The sequence below is a fragment of the Ptychodera flava genome, chromosome 5, assembly GCF_041260155.1.
Source record: "Ptychodera flava strain L36383 chromosome 5, AS_Pfla_20210202, whole genome shotgun sequence".
Taxonomy (NCBI): domain Eukaryota; kingdom Metazoa; phylum Hemichordata; class Enteropneusta; family Ptychoderidae; genus Ptychodera; species Ptychodera flava.
This window is the reverse complement of record NC_091932.1, coordinates 45957066-45980756: the sequence shown is the minus strand read 5'-3', so window position 1 is coordinate 45980756 and position 23691 is coordinate 45957066. Positions and strand designations below refer to the sequence as shown.

Below are 23691 nucleotides of genomic sequence, written 5' to 3'. Positions count from 1 at the left end.
TCAGGGCTATATTGATTTGTTTTCATTTGATCTTCAAGGACTATTTCATAGATTTCTTGCATTTGGACACCATTTCATGTTATTGTCAGTTTCATATCTGATCAAAAATTACAGTTATTGGGGTACATTATGAAGTACATTTTAGCATCTCAATGCTGGAGAAGCTCACAGGATGTGAGTCTAAGTTAACTAATTATTCAAACTCTGGCTGCCAAACAAGTATCATAAAACCAGTTTGCTATGTCCGATCTGCTCTGTCAAGCTTTTTCCTTACAATACAGGGGTGACAAAAATAATTCTGGTAGTCATGAGGTAATGCGACTTACAAACTATTTAGGGAGATCGGAGATTAAATCATTAAAATTTGCTACTGCAGGTACATGGGTGATGATACAAATGCTGTAAAAACTTTGTGTCACATCAGGCCCCCTTGTCAATATAAATGCACCATACATGTAAGTGTTACAGTACATGTACACAAACAATGTACTGAAGTTGAATGAACATTTGTGGCGTAATGCATAACCTGTTACATTTTTAGACAATCTCAACTTCCCATGTTTGTCAAGTTCAATGTTTTCATGAACATCCCAAACAAACTGAAAAATGTTATGTGCTGCATTTCAAACTGAAAAACAATGGAATAAAAATGTCATTGGCCTGTTTCAGAAAGTCATCAAATTATGTTAGAAAAGTTAATGAGTTTAATCGCGCATGCTTGCAGACTGGTAATTTGTATAACGCCTGTAATGGCAAGGAAAAAGGTCTGTATGAAAATAGAAAAAGAAATACACAAATTGATATTTTGCAACCATTAAGCTATGTAACATGTTGAGAATATTTTCTCTGAAGGCTTTTACTAGGAGAAGTGAAGGTTGATAATTTTCATGTACTAGCATGTCTTTTATATTTCTACAGTTACAGCATGTCACAAAACCCTTGAAGCCATACACTGGTTATGATATTGTAAAAAGACTTCCATAGTAAGAATATAGATGTACCCATATATGTACATCACAATGATACAAAGTATTTATATTTTAATTAAAATCAACTTTGTTACAACTACAAAAATTAAAACAAATTTTAAATAGAGGTCACCAAACTTGATACAGGACAACACTTACAGGGACATTATTACTGTCAGTATACTTGGTTGAGTTATGCCGATTCGAAACAGTTCATTTAACCACACTCTATCAGGTACCGTTATGAATAAAAATGAACTTTGTCCTCATCATGTCATCTGGCCACCAGGTGATATATTCCTAATCTGATTCCTAATCATGTGACGCACAGTGTTGTGTTGATACATGTACAACAATCTAGCACTACCAGTCTGCCTCTATTGTGGCTTTGAATAATTTTAGATCGATTTGTCAGCTGTGTATTTGAGGACCTGGTGGTAAAAGTATAGATAAGTATCCAGAGACTTAGGTATGTTACACTTGTTTGTTGTTGTTTCAAAATTTGTGCTCTAATTAATTATCACAATTGCTGGCTCAAAGCCAACAGGAATTGTGAATTCCTCTGGTCATTGAAACATTCAAGGGAAACAGTCTGATTTTACTGGAACATTTTCACTTACAATCATGATTGTGATTACCTCGTCAAAGAACAGAATCAAACTGAAAGTAGGAAAGCAAATTATGATGTGACAAATATCAGCAATTTTCTCTCAGAGTAATGATGGTGAAGCTCGGGTGCAAAGGTCAGTGTGACCTAAAATGACCTCTCTGAAACAACAAGAACAGAAGAAAGAATTGGAAGTTGAAGTGGAAACTGTCATAGACAAAATTGTTGATCCTTTTTGTCAGATGATTGCATTCATCATAATTCGATTCATAATAATGTGATTGTCCTCTACACTCTGGTAGACATGCTTTGCAAAACTATGTAGATGGTCAATATGAAAGACATCTATGATCAGAAATCATTAAGTTACAAACTTTTCTTGCTTTGATTTTGATACAACATACCTTGCAAAGATTAATTTCAATGACACTCCAATTGAACAGAATACACCACATATGTTACTTGTACTCTGGCCTGGTAAATATAAGCTGAATATGCTCAAAAAGATATCTTTCAATAAGCTTAAACTGACTAGACTTTAAGAATTTGAATGTTAAAGTTTTATTAACCTTTAGAATGATTTGAATAATGTAATCCCAGGAATCTATTGTCTAATCTCAAGTTGAAACCTGTTATTTGGTGATTTCAGTAAAATGTCAGTGGTTCCGTAAAAAATATTTTGACCTTAAGAGAAAAATCACAGAAGTCATCCCCAGGAACACTAGGAACAAGCAAAATTTGAAGGCTACAGGCTTAAAGTGCTTACAATGAAGCAGATTTTGAAAGAAAATTAGAGTTCTACAAATAAGAGAAAACATTCTAAAACTTACAGAAAGCAAATTTTATGTCCATTTGATTTCCTCGCTCTGGATAAGGTGTACTAGCTATCTATTTGCCAAAATTAATATTACAGTTTTACAATTTTTATCAATAACAGCATCCCCATAAACACAATTGAAACTCAACACTTTGGGGTTTAATTAACAATCTACTCATATCATTCTCAACGAAGTGAACTAAACTCAATTTAAAATCCCCATGAAATAAAAAATGCATGCTCTGTAGACCTTTACCAGCAAATCTCGTTTTTCCATGAAATTTTACATGTAAAATATCAAGTAAAAAAAGCAGAGCATTAAGGAGGATGATTGCAGCCTGCAAGGCATGATGGGAGTTCACATTAGTCTTAATATTAACATAAATTGACCAAATGTTATGATTCAATCAATACTCCAGGGAAATGGTCAAGAAAAACCTAAAAATGGCAAGGTTACCCATTTTCACCTGGCTAAAATAATAGTTGTAACTTCAGAACTTCTATAACATGTTATATTTTAGCTTCCATTGCCATACCTACCGAACTAGATATATTATAGCTATCCAGCATATAGGTATCACTTATGAGTTGTACCAGGTGAATTATTACTCGGTAAATTTGTCACTTTTAGATAGTTTCTTTTTAACCTAAAAGTCATTGTAGATGACAGTCCCATTTGTTATTTGGCGCCTGATGCAATGAGAACGTACCGCTACCTATGTATGGTGTGCATATGGAATGGTGCGAGTCAAAGTGTAATGTTCTGTTAACTTAGCTGTGGCCCAGTAGAAGGATAGGCATTTGAGGTGGTTGAAATGGGACACGTTCAATGACATAACATGTGATAAACGTCTTTGTAAACTGTTAAAACAATGTGAAATCCACATCTGTACCAAACTTCATCCGTACAGTTTCATCAACTTTGCTTCAGTATTTCTCACCACATTACCTTAATTACAAAAATTCATAAACTCTATGCAAATTAGCAATTAATTGGCACAGTATTGACATATGTTTTGTGTACTAATAGTCACTGGTATATCAACATCTGTACCAAATTTCATTACTTTTGACTCGGTATTTCTCGAGATATCACCTTAATTATGAAGGAGCAATAAATTGATGTCATATTGTCTCTATGCAAAATAATCGCAATCATACCAATCCATAATCCAATAACACTAGGTCAAAATTTGTAAGACAATAGTTGTAAACATAGACACAAAACAGCACAGAACAGACAGTAAATAGACGGTACACAAACAAAGTCAAATTCATGAAAGAAAGATATAAAGACCTCTGGCCAAAAGACCAAGAAGTGATGACGGTGTTTCGAAAATAGTAAGCGCATCCTGCCCCACATGTGCCACCCGCCATATATCAATCTGTAAGTCAGATAGGTAGTGGTCACTAACTAAGGCCCAATGTCACCGATGCCATCATTAGTTAGCTTTATCAACATCTGTACCCAGTTTCATCAACTTTGAGTCAGTATTTCTTGACATATCACCTTAATTATGAAAACTCATGTGCAAATGATTGGTACAATACTGCCATATTTATTTGTGCACCATTAGGCTTCTTTGTGACCAATATCTGTACATCTCTCTGGAAACAGAACTCTTTTTTCAAAAATCATAAATTATGCAAATGTGCACTTATTATGCCCCAAATGATGCACATGCATATGTATGTCATAGTGTATTATCCTTGTGAAAAGTTTGAAAGGAATAGGCTGAGGCATGTCTTACTGGTAGATATCTGCGTGAACGTGTGTGCATGCACGCATTGACACATGGACAAAACCAAACCATAGAAAGTAGAGAAACTAGTGTCTATGACCAAACCTATTAAAGTCCCCATGACTAACAAGCATGCATAACTTTGTAGTGACTGGGTAAAACGATTGGAATTTTATTCATTAATACTTCTAAATTATGTCAGATGATAAAAAATTATCCAACAGGCAACATTGTCTAAGTTGAATGTTGGGAATAAATTTTGAGTTAATTGTTAAGGAAATATTTTTTCCCATACGTTTGCTTATGAGATTGTGCGATTTATATGTCACAAGTAGGTTACACAAATCCAACTTGACTGACAAAATGATCTCTGATGAAATTGGCGATAATAATTAGCTTGAAAAGTAACACAGCATTCCACTTCTGTTTCTCAATTGAGCTTTCTCATAAAAGAATGACCTGGATGGTCAGCAAACATAAAGAGCACCATGAGTCTTTCATTTTACATGTCTATTTGCAAAGAGGAAGGCTTTGCAAATGATAGTAAATCATTGCCGTGATTGTTGAAGTCAACTGATAATAAAATTGTGAGAAGTAATGCTAGCTGAATAACAATATTTTATGACAACACTATATTCTTTACATGGCATTTGACCTAAGCACTCAAAAGGTCACAACTAGTGCTGTGTACCACATACATATTCCCTGCATTTAAATGCCAGCTGTCATGTTGTTTACACTAATATACGCCTTATCATGGCAGAGGCTAAATGATTTTCTAACCACTTGAAGTGAACACAAAGTCCTCAGTGCAGGTTTTAGCTTCGCTGGTGACATGAATACACGGAACACGGCGACCAATACATTGTAAGAGATGTTTCTGGAAAAACGACAATGAAAATTAGCTGATACCATTTGGTCTTCAATGATTTCATAGAACATTCTTAATGCTGACCATTTGGACTATTAATAATTTTTGTAATTTCATTTATAAATTGAAATTATCACTGAAAATATACCGGAAAAACAAATGGCTTAATTTTATCATCTTTTGCACTTAACTAACATTTTTATGACTGATTTGGTTATATCTGATGAGCAATTTTAGATAAGAATTTGTTTTGAATAAAATGAGAAATTATCCTCCAAAATATGTGCAAAATAACCTGTCAGTGAATAAAGTAAACCCAAAGGCATCTGTAGCAAAGTCACATTTCAAACCTATAAGACTAGTAGTTTTAGACAATAGGTTGATGACAATAATTGAGGAGTAAATTCTAAAACAAATGCTACAAATATGGACTGTCTGGAGATGAAATAAGGTTTTCATAAGTCTCACTACTGATAATATTTAGTAGTCAGGTAATTCACTTTTAGCAAAGTCAAATTTCAAACGTATCAGACAAGAATTACTGACTGTAGTCCACTGTGATGACATGTTTCAGTTACTTTTTGTAAAATGTTGACCTTTTCTGTAAAGTCTTTACATTGTAAAATGTCAACCTTAGCAAAGTTAGGTGTGTCAAAATGCCTCCATAGACCAACCTATGCAATAACGGTTAGTTAACACAAAGAAACGACACGGAGACAGGGCTTGGCCAAAACCCAGGGGCGATGGAACATCCGGGCGTCGTGGCGGCCTTTCCCGTGAAGCCAGTCGCAGATTTGAATGACCTCAAGGGAGGGCAACGTGTTACCCAGGATGCACCTACTGCCACGGCGGGGATGCACGGCGTCGTGGCAGCCTGGAAGATGACACGGACCCCTTGCGGGATCATGCCATGCATCGGGCAATGTGGTACCATGGTCCCTCCGGATCCGCGACAGCAGCCCCATGGAACTTTATTGAAATTTGATCATCCAAATAACATCCAGATAGAAATATGACAAACTGTAATATGTCTGTATGTGGGTTGCTAATGCCGCAGCTTGTTTTCATATTTTATTTTTTTGGTGATGGATCAGGGAGGGGATTTGTGATGTGTACGTTATCGTTGCAGGAGCTGAAGTGGCGGCAAATGGCTTTGGCCAAGGGGGTATGCATGGATAGCTGATGGTCAGTGATGCGAGCAGATAACGGGTTGGACGTCATGCAACTTGGCATGCATGGCATTCATATTTGATAGTGAGGATGGACAAGAAGCGGCTGTGATTCAAGAGGCAAGGGTTCATTGTGTGTTCAGCGAAAGTGCGAGGCGTGGTTGTAAGACAAAGGTAGAATGGCCTGCGTCTCCGTGCCCTTCCCCGCATTAACCATGATTATAGCAAGCCATAATCATCCAGTAATGCAAAGAAACGACACAGAGACAGGGCTTGGCCGAAACCCAGGGGCGATGGAACATCCGGGCGTTGTGGCTGCCTTTCCCGTGAAGCCAGTTGCAGATTTGAATGACCTCAAGGGAGGGCAACGTGTTACCCAGGATTCACCTACTGCCACGGCGGGGATGCATGGCATCATGGCGGCCTGGAAGATGACACGGACCCCTTGGGGGATCATGCCATGCATCGGGCAACGTGGTACCATGGTCCCTCCGGATCCGTGACAGCAGCCCCCAAATTAAAGCCAGCTCTCAGACCTGGCAGTTGTACAACAGACCCAGGCGAAAGTGAACATGGTCAACCAGGAATTAACATGTTAGTTCATGGTCATATGACCATGGTGTACCATGTTAATTCATGGTCAACCATTGACGACCATGTTTGTTAAATGGCACAAATTTCTATGGTCTACCATCGTCAACCATTGCCAAAAAACCATGGTCAGCCATGGCTATATGACCGCGGTCAACCATAGACGACCATGTTTGTTAAATGGCACAAATTACTATGGTCTAACATGGTCAAACATGGCCAAAACTCATGGTCAATCATGATCAACCACAGCCACCACCGTGGTCAATGACAGGTGACCATGGTTTTTAAGAGTGTTATGAACTTTGCACCAAGTTTGGGCAATAGTAAAAAATATATATTTGCACAGAGAAGTAGAAGTTAAATTGTGTTTGTTTGTATGGAGTGTGCATGAAGATTAGGGGGCGGGGTTCATATGAAAGGCATGGTAACTGCTGGCTAAACAACAGCATACACACTACCTGTAATATTTCACGGTATTCAGATTATTGTAAATCCTGACATTGTCTTTTCCACAGCAATTCTGACAGTCAGCATGTGGTACATGACATCATTGTGCTGCTTCTTCCCCTGTATTGTATACAAATGATAGTTTTCTAAAGTGACATATAAATGTACCCAGTACCCAGTAACTCTTTTGATACGTTTACCTTGTGAGCAGCAGATTCTAAAATTCACCTTAGAGTCATGTATACAGATGCCAGAAGGTCTGAACAGCCATGAAAAGTTGAGAGGATATACTTCCAACACGTCTTCATTCCAGTGGACACATTCAATCACACTTGACTGTAAAAGAAAAACCTCAGGCAATAAATGTTTCATTAAAAAAACAATATATTACTGTACAATAAAACAAATATCTCTTCTATTATGAACATACAATAATTGTAGTTTCAACATGAAATGAGCTGTTAAATATATGTTTTCATTGTAAATATTAGTTAGATACAAAATAAAAACGTTTGTACTTTGATCTATTATACTGGATACTGAATGCAAAATATTAATGTAAGTAGAAAACATATCTATATATGTTGGAATAATAACCAACATTTTAGGAAATGAATTATACATGAAAGTCTGTTGATAAATTCTGTCTGTTTAAAAATGCTTTGACAGATTATACAGATAAGTCATCACAAAGTGAAACATCACAAATTTTTAACGAGTACATGTAACTGTTTATAAAAATATATCAATATTGAATTTAGTGTTAGAAGAATAATGATTATAAATTCTTGGTACTTTTGTTGATATCTTTTTTGGATTACACGTACTAAGTGCAATCTGATAATGGAATATACAAAAAAATGCAAAATCTGTCCTTTGAAAGACCTGGAACGGTAAGATCAACAGATCACAATATTTAAAACGTGTATCAAATGGAAACTGATCAGTTAAAAAATCTTATGTTAAATATATATATATATATATATATATATATATATATATATATATATATATATATATATATATATATAAATTTAACTATGAAAAACTTATTCAAAAACTTTGCAATTTTTGCTACATGTATTTGTTGACAAATAAATTTCACTTTATATATTTCAAAATGCCTTTCCTGAAAATGAAGTGTACATGGAAAACATGAGAACTTTGATTTGATGTTTTATCATTAGATGTTGAGTTTCAGCCAAAATAAACAAGGCATCATGGTAAAACAATGTTCAATTGCTACATGTAAAAATCAGGATCAGGTCTGTGGTGTCCTTTACATGGTAAGAGCTGATGAACAGTAAAACTTACACAAGAAATGAATCACAGTACAAACCATGCCACCACCCGCACTACTTGGAAAGAGAGTAGTTGTATCAAGTTTGAAAACATTTCTTCCATCATTAAGACATCGAATGATCAGCACCTGAGACGAGAATAAAACTGTATCATGTCCGATTTATACTACGTTATTCCTATGCACTGCATGCAGTAGAGTTGGTACCATAAGTACCATACCAATCCATAATCGATATGAACAGAGATCACTTCTTGTCGCCATATGTTCTCAACTTCTCAAAGAACAGTGGTTGGTTTGAAATAGTCCCCTAAGGTGTGGAAAGTGTCGAAGTAGCAAACTCTCAGTTGAAACGTCACGAAAAGGCTGGAAAATTCAACATGTCCACGGCCGGCCATACACTGTACATAACGGACATCCACTGATCGAAGTTTAACTTACATAAACTCTAAGTCTCTAACGCAGGCAACGTCCTTCAATCATTAAAATTGTTCTCCTAAACCTCTTCTGTGTTCCCTTCATCATCGACTGAGAGAAGTAATCGACGATTTCTCCCAAAAACCGTGGCTTAATGGAGTGAATGATTATCCAGACTCACATATTCCAACACTGGAATTCAAAATGGCAACCTTGGCAAAATTGGCCAATCAGAAGTCTTGTTTTACAACACGTGATGTTGTAAGGTCAAAGTTTGAATACATGATGATCTGTTTGACCTGTGACCTCCTGGCTGCTGCCGCTGCCTTTTCAAACATTAGTTTTGCGAGAATGGGAGAGTATATTACTTTTATGCCAACTTTTATACACTATAAATCAGTCAGTGTACCTCTATGGCCTTCCGACATGTATGATTATGCAAGTAACTATCGTGAGTAGTCAGATTTTAAGCCAATTACCTTTCTAAATGTGTTTGCATGTATCAACGTAGGACAGTAAAACTTTCTGATCGACACATGACTGAGGCAATGGCCTTATTTAGTGCTCGGTGCTATACGGCAACACAGAAATACCTTGAACAGGGCCCATGGGCTAATTTGCAGCTATTCAGTGGTATGACTTGTAAACCAAACAAAAAAATTGTAGTTTCTTTTCCTGAAATTCGTCACAGCTTTTTGAAACTTATCATTTAAAAACATTAATGTCCAGAGAAATAACCTTCATGCATTGATGTTTTTCAGTACATTTATTTCATATTCCAAGGTAATGGTTTGATAAATTTGTGCATTCCACAAATTCACCTATCTAATTTTTTTTTCAAAAAATAGTATTTCTCAAATCATTAATCCTTTGACTTTTCTTTTTTTTAAGGATTATGTGGTACTTACAGTACATACCACCTATAACTTACTTCGATTTTGTTTATTTATTGAGTGATTATGATATTTGGTATCCTGTTGTCTTCATCGTTGGACACTTGTTAAATTCTGCCTGAAAATATTCTTTATGATTTGTTGAAGAGAATTTTGCAATATTACAATTTAACCAAAATAAAAATTTAAAACATGGTCATCAAGAAAATTTGTCATTCTAGGACGATGGTCGCATTGATAACGATGGTCAGAAATATAATCAGTCATCAAATAACATGGTTGACCATGGTTGCCGACAATCATGAACAGATCAGCGATGATAGACCGTGGTCAACTGTGATAGACGAAGGTATTTGACTGCTTACTGTGGTCTCATATCATAGCCAACCAAGGTAGTTCATGGTCAAACATCAAAAACCATCAAATACCCTGTTGATCATGGTACATCACGGTTGACATTTCGCTGGGGGATTAAGCAACATCCTTAGGCGACTGCCACTACGTGTACTACAGAATAAACCACCGTTTAATTGTGAGTAGTTCATAGTTCATAGTCCACAGTTCGATGTTTAATCAAGTCACACGTACAGTTCCACATTTGTATGCCCAACTTTGCTAACATAGTCGCATGCAGAGTTTGTACTGTAGATCGAGCATCGGTAAAGTCCCAATAACTTGTAGGTGTTACTAACACCTCATGTGCTTGAGACTACTTCTTTGTAGCAAGCATGCGAGGCACAGAATCCAGCTTTCGCTGTCTTTATGTAGACCTGGTACGAGCCACTCCGCCATCGTCCTAGGGTCTTTATTAGCCAATCTGGTAGGCCAGCCTCAGCGGCAGTTGTGGCAGCACCACTTCTAAAGCTATGTGTGGTATATAGCTCCGCACTTTTAATCCCTGCATGCACGAGCAGCTTTCTCAGGTAGTGTGTCAGCCTTTGACGCGTGAGCCACGTGCCATCAGCAAATTGGAAGAACGGCACTTCTGTATTCGTAAGGCAATGTGATCGTCGATATTTTGCAAAGGCGTTGACCGCACAAACAGATGTCCCGGTTGGCGCAATGCGGAGTACGTACCCACGTCGATACGGGTCAGTCTTAGAGGATTTCAGTCTCATTTCTAGTACACTGCTCAACACTATGTCTTGAACAAGCAGCGTTGTTGCTGGGTCGAACTGCAGTGGCCCAGCAGCAGTGAATTCACTCACTCTCAAGAATCCGAAGAAGGCGAGGGTGAAGCTTGCCCATAACATGACCTTGTCGTGATCACACAGGCCTTCCCATGATCGTAGGCTCTCCTTTAGGTGGCGAAGTACGTTGATTGTGATTGGCAGACGCGGCCGGCGCACATCACCGATACTCCTTCGAATCCCTTCTAGCGTGCACTGCAGCAATGCATGGGTGGTGACATCGTCTTCATAGCCTAGCTCGACGTGCTTGCATGTGCATTGCCCCCGCAAGGTACACCTTGATAGTCTTATATGCGAAGCCCTGGTCTGCAAGATTGGTGACAAATAGGATTGCCACCCTAACCACGATGGGCGTTGCGCGTAGTCTGTATGATGAGCAGAAGTTGGCATAGTGTGTCTGGCCTACCTGGTATGTGCGTCACGTGTTTTCAGCAACACTATTGTAAATGTAGGCCGTGAGCAGCGTCATGAATTGCCACATATCAGATGCAAAGGTCGCAAGTGCTTGGCATGGGTTGTGCTTGTGCCTCGGGTGGTAGCGTTGTGAATCTCGGCATCTGTGAACGAGAAAGTGAGTCAGCAATTGAGTTATCAGTTCCGTTAATGTGGGCTATCAAGACATGGAAGTTACCTTTGGCTGCCTGATAAAAGATGCCTCTGACCAGGTGCATGCGTCAGATTCGGGCATCTGGCTGAGCCTTTTTTCCAAATATGCACTACTGTTTGGTTGTCACAGTGAAAGAGGATACGGCGGCTGTGCCACGAATGCCCCAAAATTGAACAGGCCACTAGTATTGGGTACATCTCTTTCCAGGCGATTGAGGCAGTGAGTGAGGTGGGCCAGGTGACGGTATAAACCAGTGGCCCTTATGGTAGCCACCACAGCCAATGGTACCGGAGGCATCGGTGAATAGATCCAGGTCGCGGGATAAGGTCCAGTTTGGCTCCAGGAATGAGACAGTACCATTCCACATTGGCAAGAAGTCGCACCACCACTTCGCGTCGAGGCGGAATTCACTGGACAAGGTGATGGTGGAATTGAGTGCTTGAACTGTCACACTGAGGTCTAATATACGACGGATGAATATGCGGCCAGCTGGAATGCATTTGCACGCGAAGCTGAGGGTGCCAATGAGGGAGAGTAGCTCTCGTTTTTGTGCATGTTTGCCGCTGTATAGCCAGGTCGGGAGAATATAGAGGAGGTCTTGTAATTTGTCATTGGGAAGCCGCAATGTCATGGAGATGGTGTCAATGATGATACCGAGGAAAGTTATTACCGGGGATGGCCCTTCAATCTTCTCTGGTGCGATGCGGATGGCTAGGTCATCACAGGTATTGAGCATTGTGTCCAGTAGATGATGGCATTGTCCGGAGTGTGGTGGGCCGGCCCCAAGGTAGTCATCCAAGTAGTGCAACAAGTCCTTCATCCCTGCCCTAGATTGAATGATCCAAAGCAGGGCTTCGGCAAAGCGGTTGAAGAGGAATGGAGCAGAGCGTAAGCTGAAGGGTAACTCATCATGTCATCTAGCAGCCAGGTGATATATTCCTAATCTGATTCCTAATCATGTGATGCACAGTGTTGTGTTAATTGATACATGTACAACAATCTAGCACTACCAGTCTGCCTTTATTGTGGCTTTGAATAATTTTAGATCGATTTGTCAGCTGTGAATTTGAGGACCCGGAGGTAAAAGTATAGATTAAAGTATCGAGACTTAGGTATGTTACACTTGTTTGTTGTTGTTTCAAAATATGTGCTCTAATTAATTATCACAATTGCTGGCTCAAAGCCAACAGGAATTGTGAATTCCTCTGGTCATTGAAACATTCAAGGGAAACATGCCCTGGCGAAATGTCAACTGTGGTGTACCATGGTCAACAAGGTATTTGATGGTTTTTGATGTTTGACCATGAACTACCATGGTCGGCTATGATATGAGACCACAGTAGGCATTCCAATACTATGGTCTACCACAGTTAACCACGGTCTATCATGTCTGACCTGTTTATGGATATCAGCTACCATGGTTGACCATGGTATTTGATGACTGATTGTATTTATGACCATGGTTATCGATGGTCAACTATGGTTGACCATGATATTTGATGACTCATGAGTTTAATATTGATGCCCAATTTTCTTGATGATCATATTGATAATAGGCTGTATGTATATACACTCCTATATTTACATAGTTGAGTCTCTTCACATCATTCACAGTTGTTAGAGAGAGTTAATGTCATTGCCCAGGAAGCTTAGACCAATTTGCTGTATTCTTGTTCATGTCAGAAGACTGTGGACAAATATCGAGCTGAATTTCTTGGAATTATTGACATGGAGGGCATGAAAACACTGCTACAATGGCAGGAAGTTAAGACTATCTCAGTCTCACTCAATGTTTACCTCAAAACATGATATCAACATAGGCAAGGTCATAGGTCCATTGTCATTTGACCTTTGACCCTTTACCATGCTGTCACATGTCATAAAGCAATGCATTTGATTGGCTCATTTGAAGCAGCCATCTTCAAAATTCACTGCAAACAGATTGTCTGTCCAGTGAACAACTGGAAAAGTAGCTGTGCTTTTAACATCAATTTTGGGAGAAATTTTGGGGTTTTTGCTCATCGAACATTCAGGGAAACACTCAGAAGATGTTGGAGGATGATCTTTGATAGAATCTGAAGGGCTTGGCTGTTATTGCAGTGGACACTATAATGGAGGCTAAGTTTGCTGATCCTTAAACGAGTCTGTCAAGTTATAATGACACCAGTCAGGGATCACTGGTGTTTTGCAGAGTTTTGGTGAGGTTTATACCAAGATTTTTTCCGCTCTGACAATTTTCCACCCAGGGTTTTATTTCAAAACCCATCTAATAGCATTGGTCGGTGATCATGGTTGACCAAGGTATATAACATGGTCAACCACGTTCGATGCCCATGGTCAACCATGGTTAACCATGGTTAACTACCTTGGTTTACCGTGGTTGACCGTGGTTGGTGACCATTGACAACCATGGTAATTTGTGCCATTTAACAAACATGGTCGACCATGAACTACCAAGGTTGAACATGGTCATATGACCATGAACTAACATGGTAGTCCATGTTAGACCACCGACACTTTTGTCTGATTTTACTGGAACATTTTCACTTACAATCATGATTGTGATTACCTCGTCAAAGAACAGAATCAAACTGAAGTAGGAAAGCAAATTATGATGTGACAAATATCAGCAATTTTCTCTCAGAGTAATGATGGCGAAGCTCAGGTGCAAAGGTCAGTGTGACCTAAAATGACCTCTCTGAAACAACAAGAACAGAAGAAAGAATTGGAAGTTGAAGTGGAAAGTGTCATAGACAAAATTGTTGATCCTTTTTGTCAGATGATTGCATTCATCATAATTCGATTCATAATAATGTGATTGACTCCTCTACACTCTGGTAGACATGCTTTGCAAAACTATGTGGATGGTCAATATGAAAGACATCTATGGTCAGAAATCATTAAGTTACAAACTTTTCTTGCTTTGATTTTGATACAACATACCTTGCAAAGATTAATTTCAATGACACTCCCATTGAACAGAATACACCACATATGTTACTTGTACTCTGGCCTGGTAAATATAAGCTGAGTATGGTCGAAAAGATGTCTTTCAATAAGCTTAAACTGACTAGACCCTAAAAATTTGAATGTTAAAGTTTTATTAACCTTTAAAATGATTTGAATAATGTAATCCCAGGAATCTATTGTTTAATCTCAAGTTGAAACCTGTTTATGGGTGATTTCAGTAGAATGTCAGTGGTTCCGTAAAAAATATTTTGACCTTAAGAGAAACTCACAGAAGTCATCCCAAGGAACACTAGGAACATGCAAAATATGAAGGCTACAGGCTTAAAGTGCTTACAATTAAGCAGATTTGGAAAGAAAATTAGATTTCTACAAATGAGAGAAAACATTCTAAAAACCTACAGAAAGCAAATTTTATGTCCATTTGATTTTCTCGCTCTGGATAAGGTGTACTAGCTATCTATTTGCCAAAATCAATATTATAGTTTTACAATTGTATCAATAACAGCATCCCCATAAACACAATTGAAACTCAACACTTTCGGGTTGAATAAACAATCTACTCATATCATTCTCAACGAAGTGAACTAAACTCAATTTAAAATCCCCATGAAATAAAAAATGCATGCTCTGTAGACCTTTACCAGCAAATCTAGTTTTTCAATGAAATTTTACATGTAAAATATCAAGTAAAAAAAGCAGATCAATAAGGAAGATGATTGCAGCCTGCAAGGCATGATGGGAGTTCATTTTAGTCTTAATATTAACATAAATTGACCAAATGTTATGATTCAATCAATAACTCCAGGGAAATGGTCAAGAAAAACCTAAAAATGGCAAGGTTACCCATTTTCACCTGGCTAAAATAATGGCTGTAACTTTAGAACTTCTATAACATGTTATATTTTAGCTTCCATTGCCATACCTACCGAACTAGATATATTATAGCTATCCAGCATATAGGTATCACTTATGAGTTGTACCAGGTGAATTATTACTCGGTAAATTTGTCACTTTTAGATAGTTTCTTTTTAACCTAAAAGTCATTGTAGATGACAGTCCCATTTGTTATTTGGCGCCTGATGCAATGAGAACGTACCGCTACCTATGTATGGTGTGCATATGGAATGGTGCGAGTCAAAGTGTAATGTTCTGTTAACTTAGCTGTGGCCCAGTAGAAGGATAGGCATTTGAGGTGGTTGAAATGGGACACGTTCAATGACATAACATGTGATAAACGTCTTTGTAAATTAAACTGTTAAAACAATGTGAAATCCACATCTGTACCAAACTTCATCCGTACAGTTTCATCAACTTTGCTTCAGTATTTCTCACCACATTACCTTAATTACAAAAATTCATACACTCTATGCAAATTAGCAATTAATTGGCACAGTATTGACATATGTTTTGTGTACTATTAGTCATTTGGTATATCAACATCTTCACCAAATTTCATCATTTTTGACTCGGTATTTCTTGATATATCACCTTAATTATGAAGGAGCAATTAATTGCTGTCATATTGTGTCTATGCAATATATAGTTAGCTTTATCAACATCTGTACCCAGTTTCTTCAACTTTGAGTCAGTATTTCTTGACATATCACCTTAATTATGAAAACTCATGTGCAAATGAATAATTAATTGGTACAATACTGCCATATTTATTTGTGCACCATTAGGCTTCTTTGTGACCAATATCTGTACATCTCTCTGGAAACAGAACTCTTTTTTCAAAAATCATAAATTATGCAAATGTGCACTTATTATGCCCCAAATGATGCACATGCATATGTATGTCATAGTGTATTATCCTTGTGAAAAGTTTGAAAGGAATAGGCTGAGGCATGTCTTACTGGTAGATATCTGCGTGAACGTGTGTGCATGCACGGATTGACACATGGACAAAACCAAACCATAGAAAGTAGAGAAACTAGTGTCTATGAACAAACCTATTAAAGTCCCCATGACTAACAAGCATGCATAACTTTGTAGTGACTGGGTAAAACGATTGGAATTTTATTCATTAATACTTCTAAATTATGTCAGATGATAAAAAAATTATCCAACAGGCAACGTTGTCTGAGTTGAATGTTTGGAATAAATTTTGAGTTAATTGTTAAGGAAACATTTTTTCCCATACGTTTGTATATGAGATTGCGCGATTTATATGTCACAAGTAGGTTACACAAATCCAACTTGACTGACAAAATGATCTCTGATGAAATTGGCGATGATTAGCTTGAAAATTAACACATCATTTCACTTCTGTTTCTCAATTGAGCTTTCTCATAAAAGAATGACCTGGATGGTCAGCAAACATAAAGAGCACCATGAGTCATTCATTTTACATGTCTATTTGCAAAGAGGAAGGCTTTGCAAATGATAGTAAATCATTGCCGTGATTGTTGAAGTCAACTGATAATAAAATTGTGAGAAGTAATGCTAGCTAAATAACAATATTTTATGACAACACTATATTCTTTACATGGCATTTGACCTCAGCACTCAAAAGGTCACAACTAGTGCTGTGTACCACATACATATTCCCTACATTTAAATGCCAGCTGTCATGTTGTTTACACTAATATACGCCTTATACTGGCAGAGGCTAAATGATTTTCTAACCACTTGAAGTGAACACAAAGTCCTAAGTGCAGGTTTTGGTTTCGCTGGTGACATGAATACATGGAACACGGCAACCAACACATTGTAAGAGATGTTTCTGGAAAAACGACAATGAAAATTAGCTGATATACCATCTGGTCTTCAATGATTTCATAGAACATTCTTAATGCTGACCATTTGGACCATTAATAATTTTTGCAATTTCATTTATAAATTGAAATTATCACTGAAAATATACCGGAAAAACAAATGGCTTAATTTTATCATCTTTTGCACTTAACTAACATTTTTATGACTGATTTGGTTATATCTGATGAGCAATTTTAGATAAGGATTTGTTTTGAATAAAATGAGAAATTATCCTCCAAAATGTGCGCAAAATAACCTGTCAGTGAATAAAGTAATCCCAAAGGCATCTGTAGCAAAGTCACATTTCAAACCTATATCAGACAAATAGTTTCAGACAATAGGTTGATGACCATAATGGAGGTGGAGTAAATTCTAAAACAAACACTACAAATATGGACTGTCTGGAGATGAAATAAGGGTTGCATATGTCTCATTACTGATAATGTGTAGTAGTCAGGTAATGGTTCTACTCCGGAATAAAAAGGATGCGATGCGTTCTACAGACTCAGTACGCCAAAATAATCACGTGATGCCGGTACAAACAAACCCACATGTGTACTAACGCGTATGGAAATACACGTACGTCTATGCGCGTTTGCGCACATGGCTTTGTTTGTACCGTGGTCGATTCGAATTCCGGGTTTGGCCTATTCACCTTTAGCAAAGTCACATTTCAAACGTATCAGACAAGTATTACTGACTGTAGTCCACTGTGATGACATGTTTCAGTTATTTTTTGTAAAATGTTGACCTTTTCTGTAAAGTCTTTACATTGTAAAATGTCAACCTTAGCAAAGTTAGGTGTGTAAAATTGCCTCCATAGACCAACCTATGCAATAACTGTTAGTTATCGCAAAGAAATGACATGGAGACAGGGCTTGGCCGAAACCCAGGGGCGATGGAACATCCGGGCGTCGTGGCGGCCTTTCCTGTGAAGCCAGTCGCAGATTTGAATGACCTCAAGGGAGGGCAACGTGTTACCCAGGATTCACCTACTGCCACAGCGAGGATGCACGGCGTCGTTGCGGCCTGGAAGATGACACGGAACCCTTGCGGGATCATGCCATGCATCGGGCAATGTGGTACCATGGTCTCTCCGGATCCACGACAGCAGCGCCATGGAACTTTATTGAAATTTGATCATCCAAATAACATCCAGATAGAAATTTGACAAACTGTAATATGTCTGTATGTGGGTTGCTAATGCCACAGCTTGCTTTCATTTTTTTTTGTGGTGGGTGGGAGGGGATTTGTGATGTGTAACGTTATCGTTGCAGGAGCTGAAGTGGTGGCAAATGGCTTTGGCCAAGGGGGTATGCATGGATAGCTGATGGTCAGTGATGCGAGCAGATAACGGGTTGGACGTCATGCAACTTATCATGCATGGCATTCATATTTGATAGTGAGGGTGGACAAGAAGCAGCTGTGATTCAAGAGGCAAGAGTTTATTGTGTGTTCAGCGAAAGTGCGAGGCGTGGTTGTAAGGCAAAGGTAAAATGGCCTGTGTCTCCCTGCCTTCCCCGCATTGATTATAGCAAGCCATACTCATCCAGCAACGCAAAGAAACGACACAGAGACAGGGCTAGGCCGAACCCCAGGGGCGATGGAACATCCGGGCGTTGTTGCAACCTTTCCCGTGAAGCCAGTTGCAGATTTGAATGACCTCAAGGGAGGGCAACGTGTTACCCAGGATTCACCTACTGCCACGGCGGGGATGCATGGCGTCATGGCGGCCTGGAAGATGACACAGACCCTTTCCGGGATCATGCCATGCATCGGGCAACGTGGTACCATGGTCCCTCCGGATCTGCGACAGCAGCCCCCAAATTAAAGCCAACCCTCAGATCTGGGAGTCGTACAACAGGTTAAGCAACATCCTAGATAGGCGACTGCCACTACCTGTCCTACAGAATAAACCACCGTTTGATTGTGAGTAGTTCATAGTTCATAGTCCACAGTTTGATGTTTAATCAAGTCACGCGTACAGTTCCACATATTGTATGCCCAACTATAGTCATGCAGAGTTTGTACTGTAGATCGAGCATCGGTAAAGTCCCAATAACTAGTAGGTGTTTCTAACACCTCATGTCCTAGAGACTTTTGATTCTGTTAGGAGAAAAGGAGTATTTCTTAAAATGCAGAGGTTGGGAATAACTGGTGGTTTCTATGATGTTGTAAAATCTATGTATGATAACACTCAGTACAAAATGAAACTACCAAGAGATATTTTTCTGATGGGTTTCTTCCTACGTGTGGTGTTAAACAAGGTTGTAACCTTTCACCAACTTTATTCAATATTTTTCTGAATGATCTCCAAGGTATTTTGGTGATATGTCTGATTAAGAAATTGGAGACCTGGAAATGAGTTGTATTTTGTATGCTGATGACTTAATACTTATGTCAAAATCTGCAGAAGGTTTACAGAATTGTCTGAATAAGTTACTTTCTTATAGTAAATTATGGGGTCTCACAGTTAATGTAGATAAGACAAAAACAATGGTATTTAACAAGAGTAATCGTTTCATAAACAATGTGCAATTTTATTTTGAAAACAATTTGATTGAAACAGTGTAACATTTTACATATGTTGGTGTTCTTATTACACCAAATGGAAAATTCAAACAAAACCAGAATAATCTTAAAAACAAAGCAATGAAAGCTTTATTCAGCATAAAAAGGTCAATTTTATGTGCAAGAATGTTAAATCCTAGACTTTGCTTAAAACTTTTTGACACATTGATTGTTCCAATTCTTTCATATGCTTCTGAAATTTGGGCAACAGAAATCACTAGTACTGATAATTGTCTTGAAAGTCTTTGTATGTCGTTTTAAAGATCTAGGAGTCAGTAAACGTACCCCTTCGGAAGGCATAAGAGCTGAGTTGGGTAGACTACCATTGAAGATCTCACTTTATATGTCTGTTATAAGATATTGGTGTAGACTGAACAGTTTGCCTTCAAATCACATTCTTAAAAAGGCACTCACAGAAAACAGAAAACTTCAATCTCCTTGGGTGAAATTTATTAATCGCAATTTGGGGGATTGTAATCATATGCATGTTTTCAGTTCATTGGGAGTGAAATCATATTGTCAACTGAAGAAGAAGATAAAATAAAATCTTACAAGTGAATATTTGGGTTCATGGAGGAGAAATCTGTTTGATATTGTAAGAAAAAATGGAAATGGTAACAAATTACATACATATAGAATTTTCAAAACTGAGTTTGTCTTCGAAAATTACTTAGATTACTTGTTTGACTTTACACTCCGTAAACATTTGTCCAAATTCAGATTGAGTGACCTTAACTTGGGTTTTGAAATGGGAAGAAAAAGTAAACCTAGATTACCTTTGAGTGAAAGAATCTGTCAGAGATGTGATTATAATGAAATTGATGATGAGTTTCATTTATTATTTTCATGTAAAAATCATATTTCAGAAAGAATTTTATTGGGACAAAGTAGTGGTACAGATTTTTGTAAATGTTATAGTCTCTTAGAAAAAGAAGAAGTTGTTAAAAAGTTAATGGAACAAAATGTTCTTGATCTAGCTGTATTTCTAAAGAATACAAATGTATGCTGAACCCTCCAGCAGCTCCGGGCTGAAAAATGTCCTGGTAACTTTTGTTCATTTGTTGTTCAGACTTTTACTGTTTGCTTAAAGAGCACATGTTTATACTGAGCTCAAGCAGCTCCAATGAATGTAATTATTGCATGTTTTTGTATTACAGAGATGAATGGTTGTTTTTTCTTTCTCTGTATTGTTCACTTACATTTGTAACACATCTTGATGTACCATACCATACTCTCTGTTAGTATGTGTTGAGTAAATAAAGATTGATTGATTGATTGATAGAGACTACTTCCTTGTAGCAAGCATGCGAGGCACAGAGTCCAGAGTCTCTTTCGCTGTCTTTATGTAGACCTGGTACGCGCCACTCCGCCATCATCCTAGGGTCTTTATTAGCCAATCTGGTAGGCCAGCCTCAGCGGCAGTTGTGGCAGCACCACTTCTAAAGCTATGTGTGGTATATAGCTCTGCACTTTTAATCCCTGAATGCACGAGCAGCTTTCTCAGGTAGTGTGTCAGCCTTTGACGTGTGAGCCACGTGCCATCAGCAAATTGGAAGAACGGCACTTCTGTATTCGTAAGGCAATGTGATCGTCGATATTTTGCAAAGGCGTTGACCGCACAAACAGATGTCCCGGTTGGCGCAATGCGGAGTATGTACCCACGTCGATACGGGTCAGTCTTAGAGGATTTCAGTCTCACTTCTAATACACTGCTCAACACTATGTCTTGAACAAGCAGCGTTGTTGCTGGGTCGAACTGCAGTGGCCAAACCGCAGTGAATTCACTCACTCTCAAGAATCCGAAGAAGGCGAGGGTGAAGCTTGCCCATAACATGACCTTGTCGTGATCACACAGGCCTTCCCACGATCGTAGGCTCTCCTTTAGGTGGCATAGTATGTTGATTGTGATTGGCAGACGCGGCCGGCGCACATCACTGATACTCCTCCAAATCCCTTCTAGCGTGCGCAGCAGCAATGCATGGGTGGTGACATTGTCTTCATAGCCTAGCTCGACATGCTTGTGCATTGCCCCCGCAAGGTACACCTTGATAGTCTTATATGCGAGGCCCGGTCTGCAAGATTGGTGACAAATAGGATTGCCACCCTAACCGTGATGGGCATTGCGCGTAGTCCGTATGATGAGCAGAAGTTGGCGTAGCATGTCTGGCCTACCTGGTATGTGCGTTGTCACGCCCCGGCGAAAGTGTCCGTGGTCTAACATGGACTACCGTGTTAGTTCATGGTCATATGACCATGGTCAACCTTGGTAGTTCATGGTCGACCATGTTTGTTAAATGGCACAAATTACCATGGTTGTCCAAGGTCACCAACCGTGGTCAACCACGGTAAACCAAGGTAGTTAAACATGGTTAACCATGGTTGACCATGGGCATCAAACGTGGTTGACCATGCTATTAATCTTGGTCAACCATGATTACCGTCAAATGGTAATGATGGTTTTTGAATCAAAAACTTGGGTCGAAAATTGTCAGAACTGAAAAAATCTTGGTATAAACCTCACCAAAACTCTGCAAAACACCAGTGATCCCTGACTGGTGTCATTATAACTTGACAGACTCGCTTAAGGATCAGCAAACTTAGCCTCCATTAGAGTGTCCACTGCAATAACAGGCAAGCCCTTCAGATTCTATCAAAGATCATCCTCAAACATCTTCTGAGTGTTTCCCTGAATGTTCGATGAGCAAACCCCGGCGAAAGTGTCAGTGGTCTAACATGGACTACCATGTCAATTCATGGTCATATGACCATGGTCAACCTTGGTAGTTCATGGTCGACCATGTTTGTTAAATGGCACAAATTACCATGGTTGTCCATGGCCACCAACCATGGTCAACCACGGTAAACCAAGGTAATTAACCATGGTTAACCATGATTGACCATGGCCATCAAACATGGTTGACCATGTTATTAACCTTGGTCAACCATGATCACCGACCAATGGTATTTGATGGTTTTTGAATCAAAACCTTGGGTTGAAAATTGTCAGAGCGGAAAAAATCTTGGTATAAACCTCACCAAAACTCTGCAAAACACCAGTGTTCCCTGACTGGTGTCATTATAACATGACAGACTCGCTTGAGGATCAGCAAACTTAGCCTCCATTATAGTGTCCACTGCAATAACAGCCAAGCCCTTCAGATTCTATCAAAGATCATCGTCCAACATCTTCTGAGTGTTTCCCTGAATGTTCGATGAGCAAAAATATCCAAAATTTCTCCCAAAATCGATGTAAAAAACACGGCCACTTTTCCAGTTGTTCACTGAACAGACAATCCATTTGAAGTGAATTTTTAAGATGGCTGCTTCAAATGAGCCAATCAAATGCATTGCTTTATGACATGTGACAGCATGGTAAAGGGTCAAAGGTCCAATGACAATGGACCTATGACCTTGCCTATGTTGATATCATGTTTCAAGGCAAACATTGAGTGAGTCTGGGAGAGTCTTAACTTATTGCCATTGCAGCAGTGCTTTCATGCCTTCCATGTCAATAATTCCTAGAAATTCAGCTCGATATTTGTCCACAGTCTTTTGACATGAACAAGAATACAGCAAATTGGTCTAAGCTTCCCGGGGTATGACATTAATTCTCTCTAACAACTGTGAATGATGTCAAGAGACTCAACTATGAAAATATAAGAGTGTATTACATACAGCCTATTATAAATGTGATCATCAAGAAAATTTGGCATCAAAATTAAACTACCATGAGTCATCAAATATCATGGTCAACCATAATTGACCATCGGT

The 23691-nt window shown here is 38.6% G+C and overlaps 4 protein-coding genes across 7 annotated transcripts in view; 1 reads left to right on the top strand and 3 right to left on the bottom strand.

Moving 5' to 3' along the window:
• The first annotated feature begins 1318 nt into the window (after positions 1-1318).
• The window catches only part of LOC139134100 (uncharacterized), a 56064-nt gene continuing 33691 nt past the window's right edge, over positions 1319-23691 (top strand). For all 4 annotated transcript variants that reach the window (XM_070701011.1, XM_070701010.1, XM_070701007.1 and 1 more), the window contains exon 1: positions 1319-1437. The gene's annotated coding sequence lies outside the window, so the exon portion shown is untranslated. The remainder of the gene's footprint in view (positions 1438-23691) is intronic.
• On the bottom strand, positions 10521-11405 carry LOC139133765 (uncharacterized). The gene has a single exon (XM_070700534.1). It carries the CDS (start codon positions 11403-11405, stop codon positions 10521-10523), a length of 885 nt encoding a protein of 294 aa, XP_070556635.1.
• On the bottom strand, positions 11804-12442 carry LOC139133764 (uncharacterized). Its single transcript, XM_070700532.1, has one exon. The coding sequence runs from the start codon at positions 12440-12442 to the stop codon at positions 11804-11806; it is 639 nt and encodes a 212-aa protein (XP_070556633.1).
• LOC139133763 (uncharacterized) lies at positions 21293-21946 on the bottom strand. Its single transcript, XM_070700531.1, has one exon. The coding sequence runs from the start codon at positions 21944-21946 to the stop codon at positions 21293-21295; it is 654 nt and encodes a 217-aa protein (XP_070556632.1).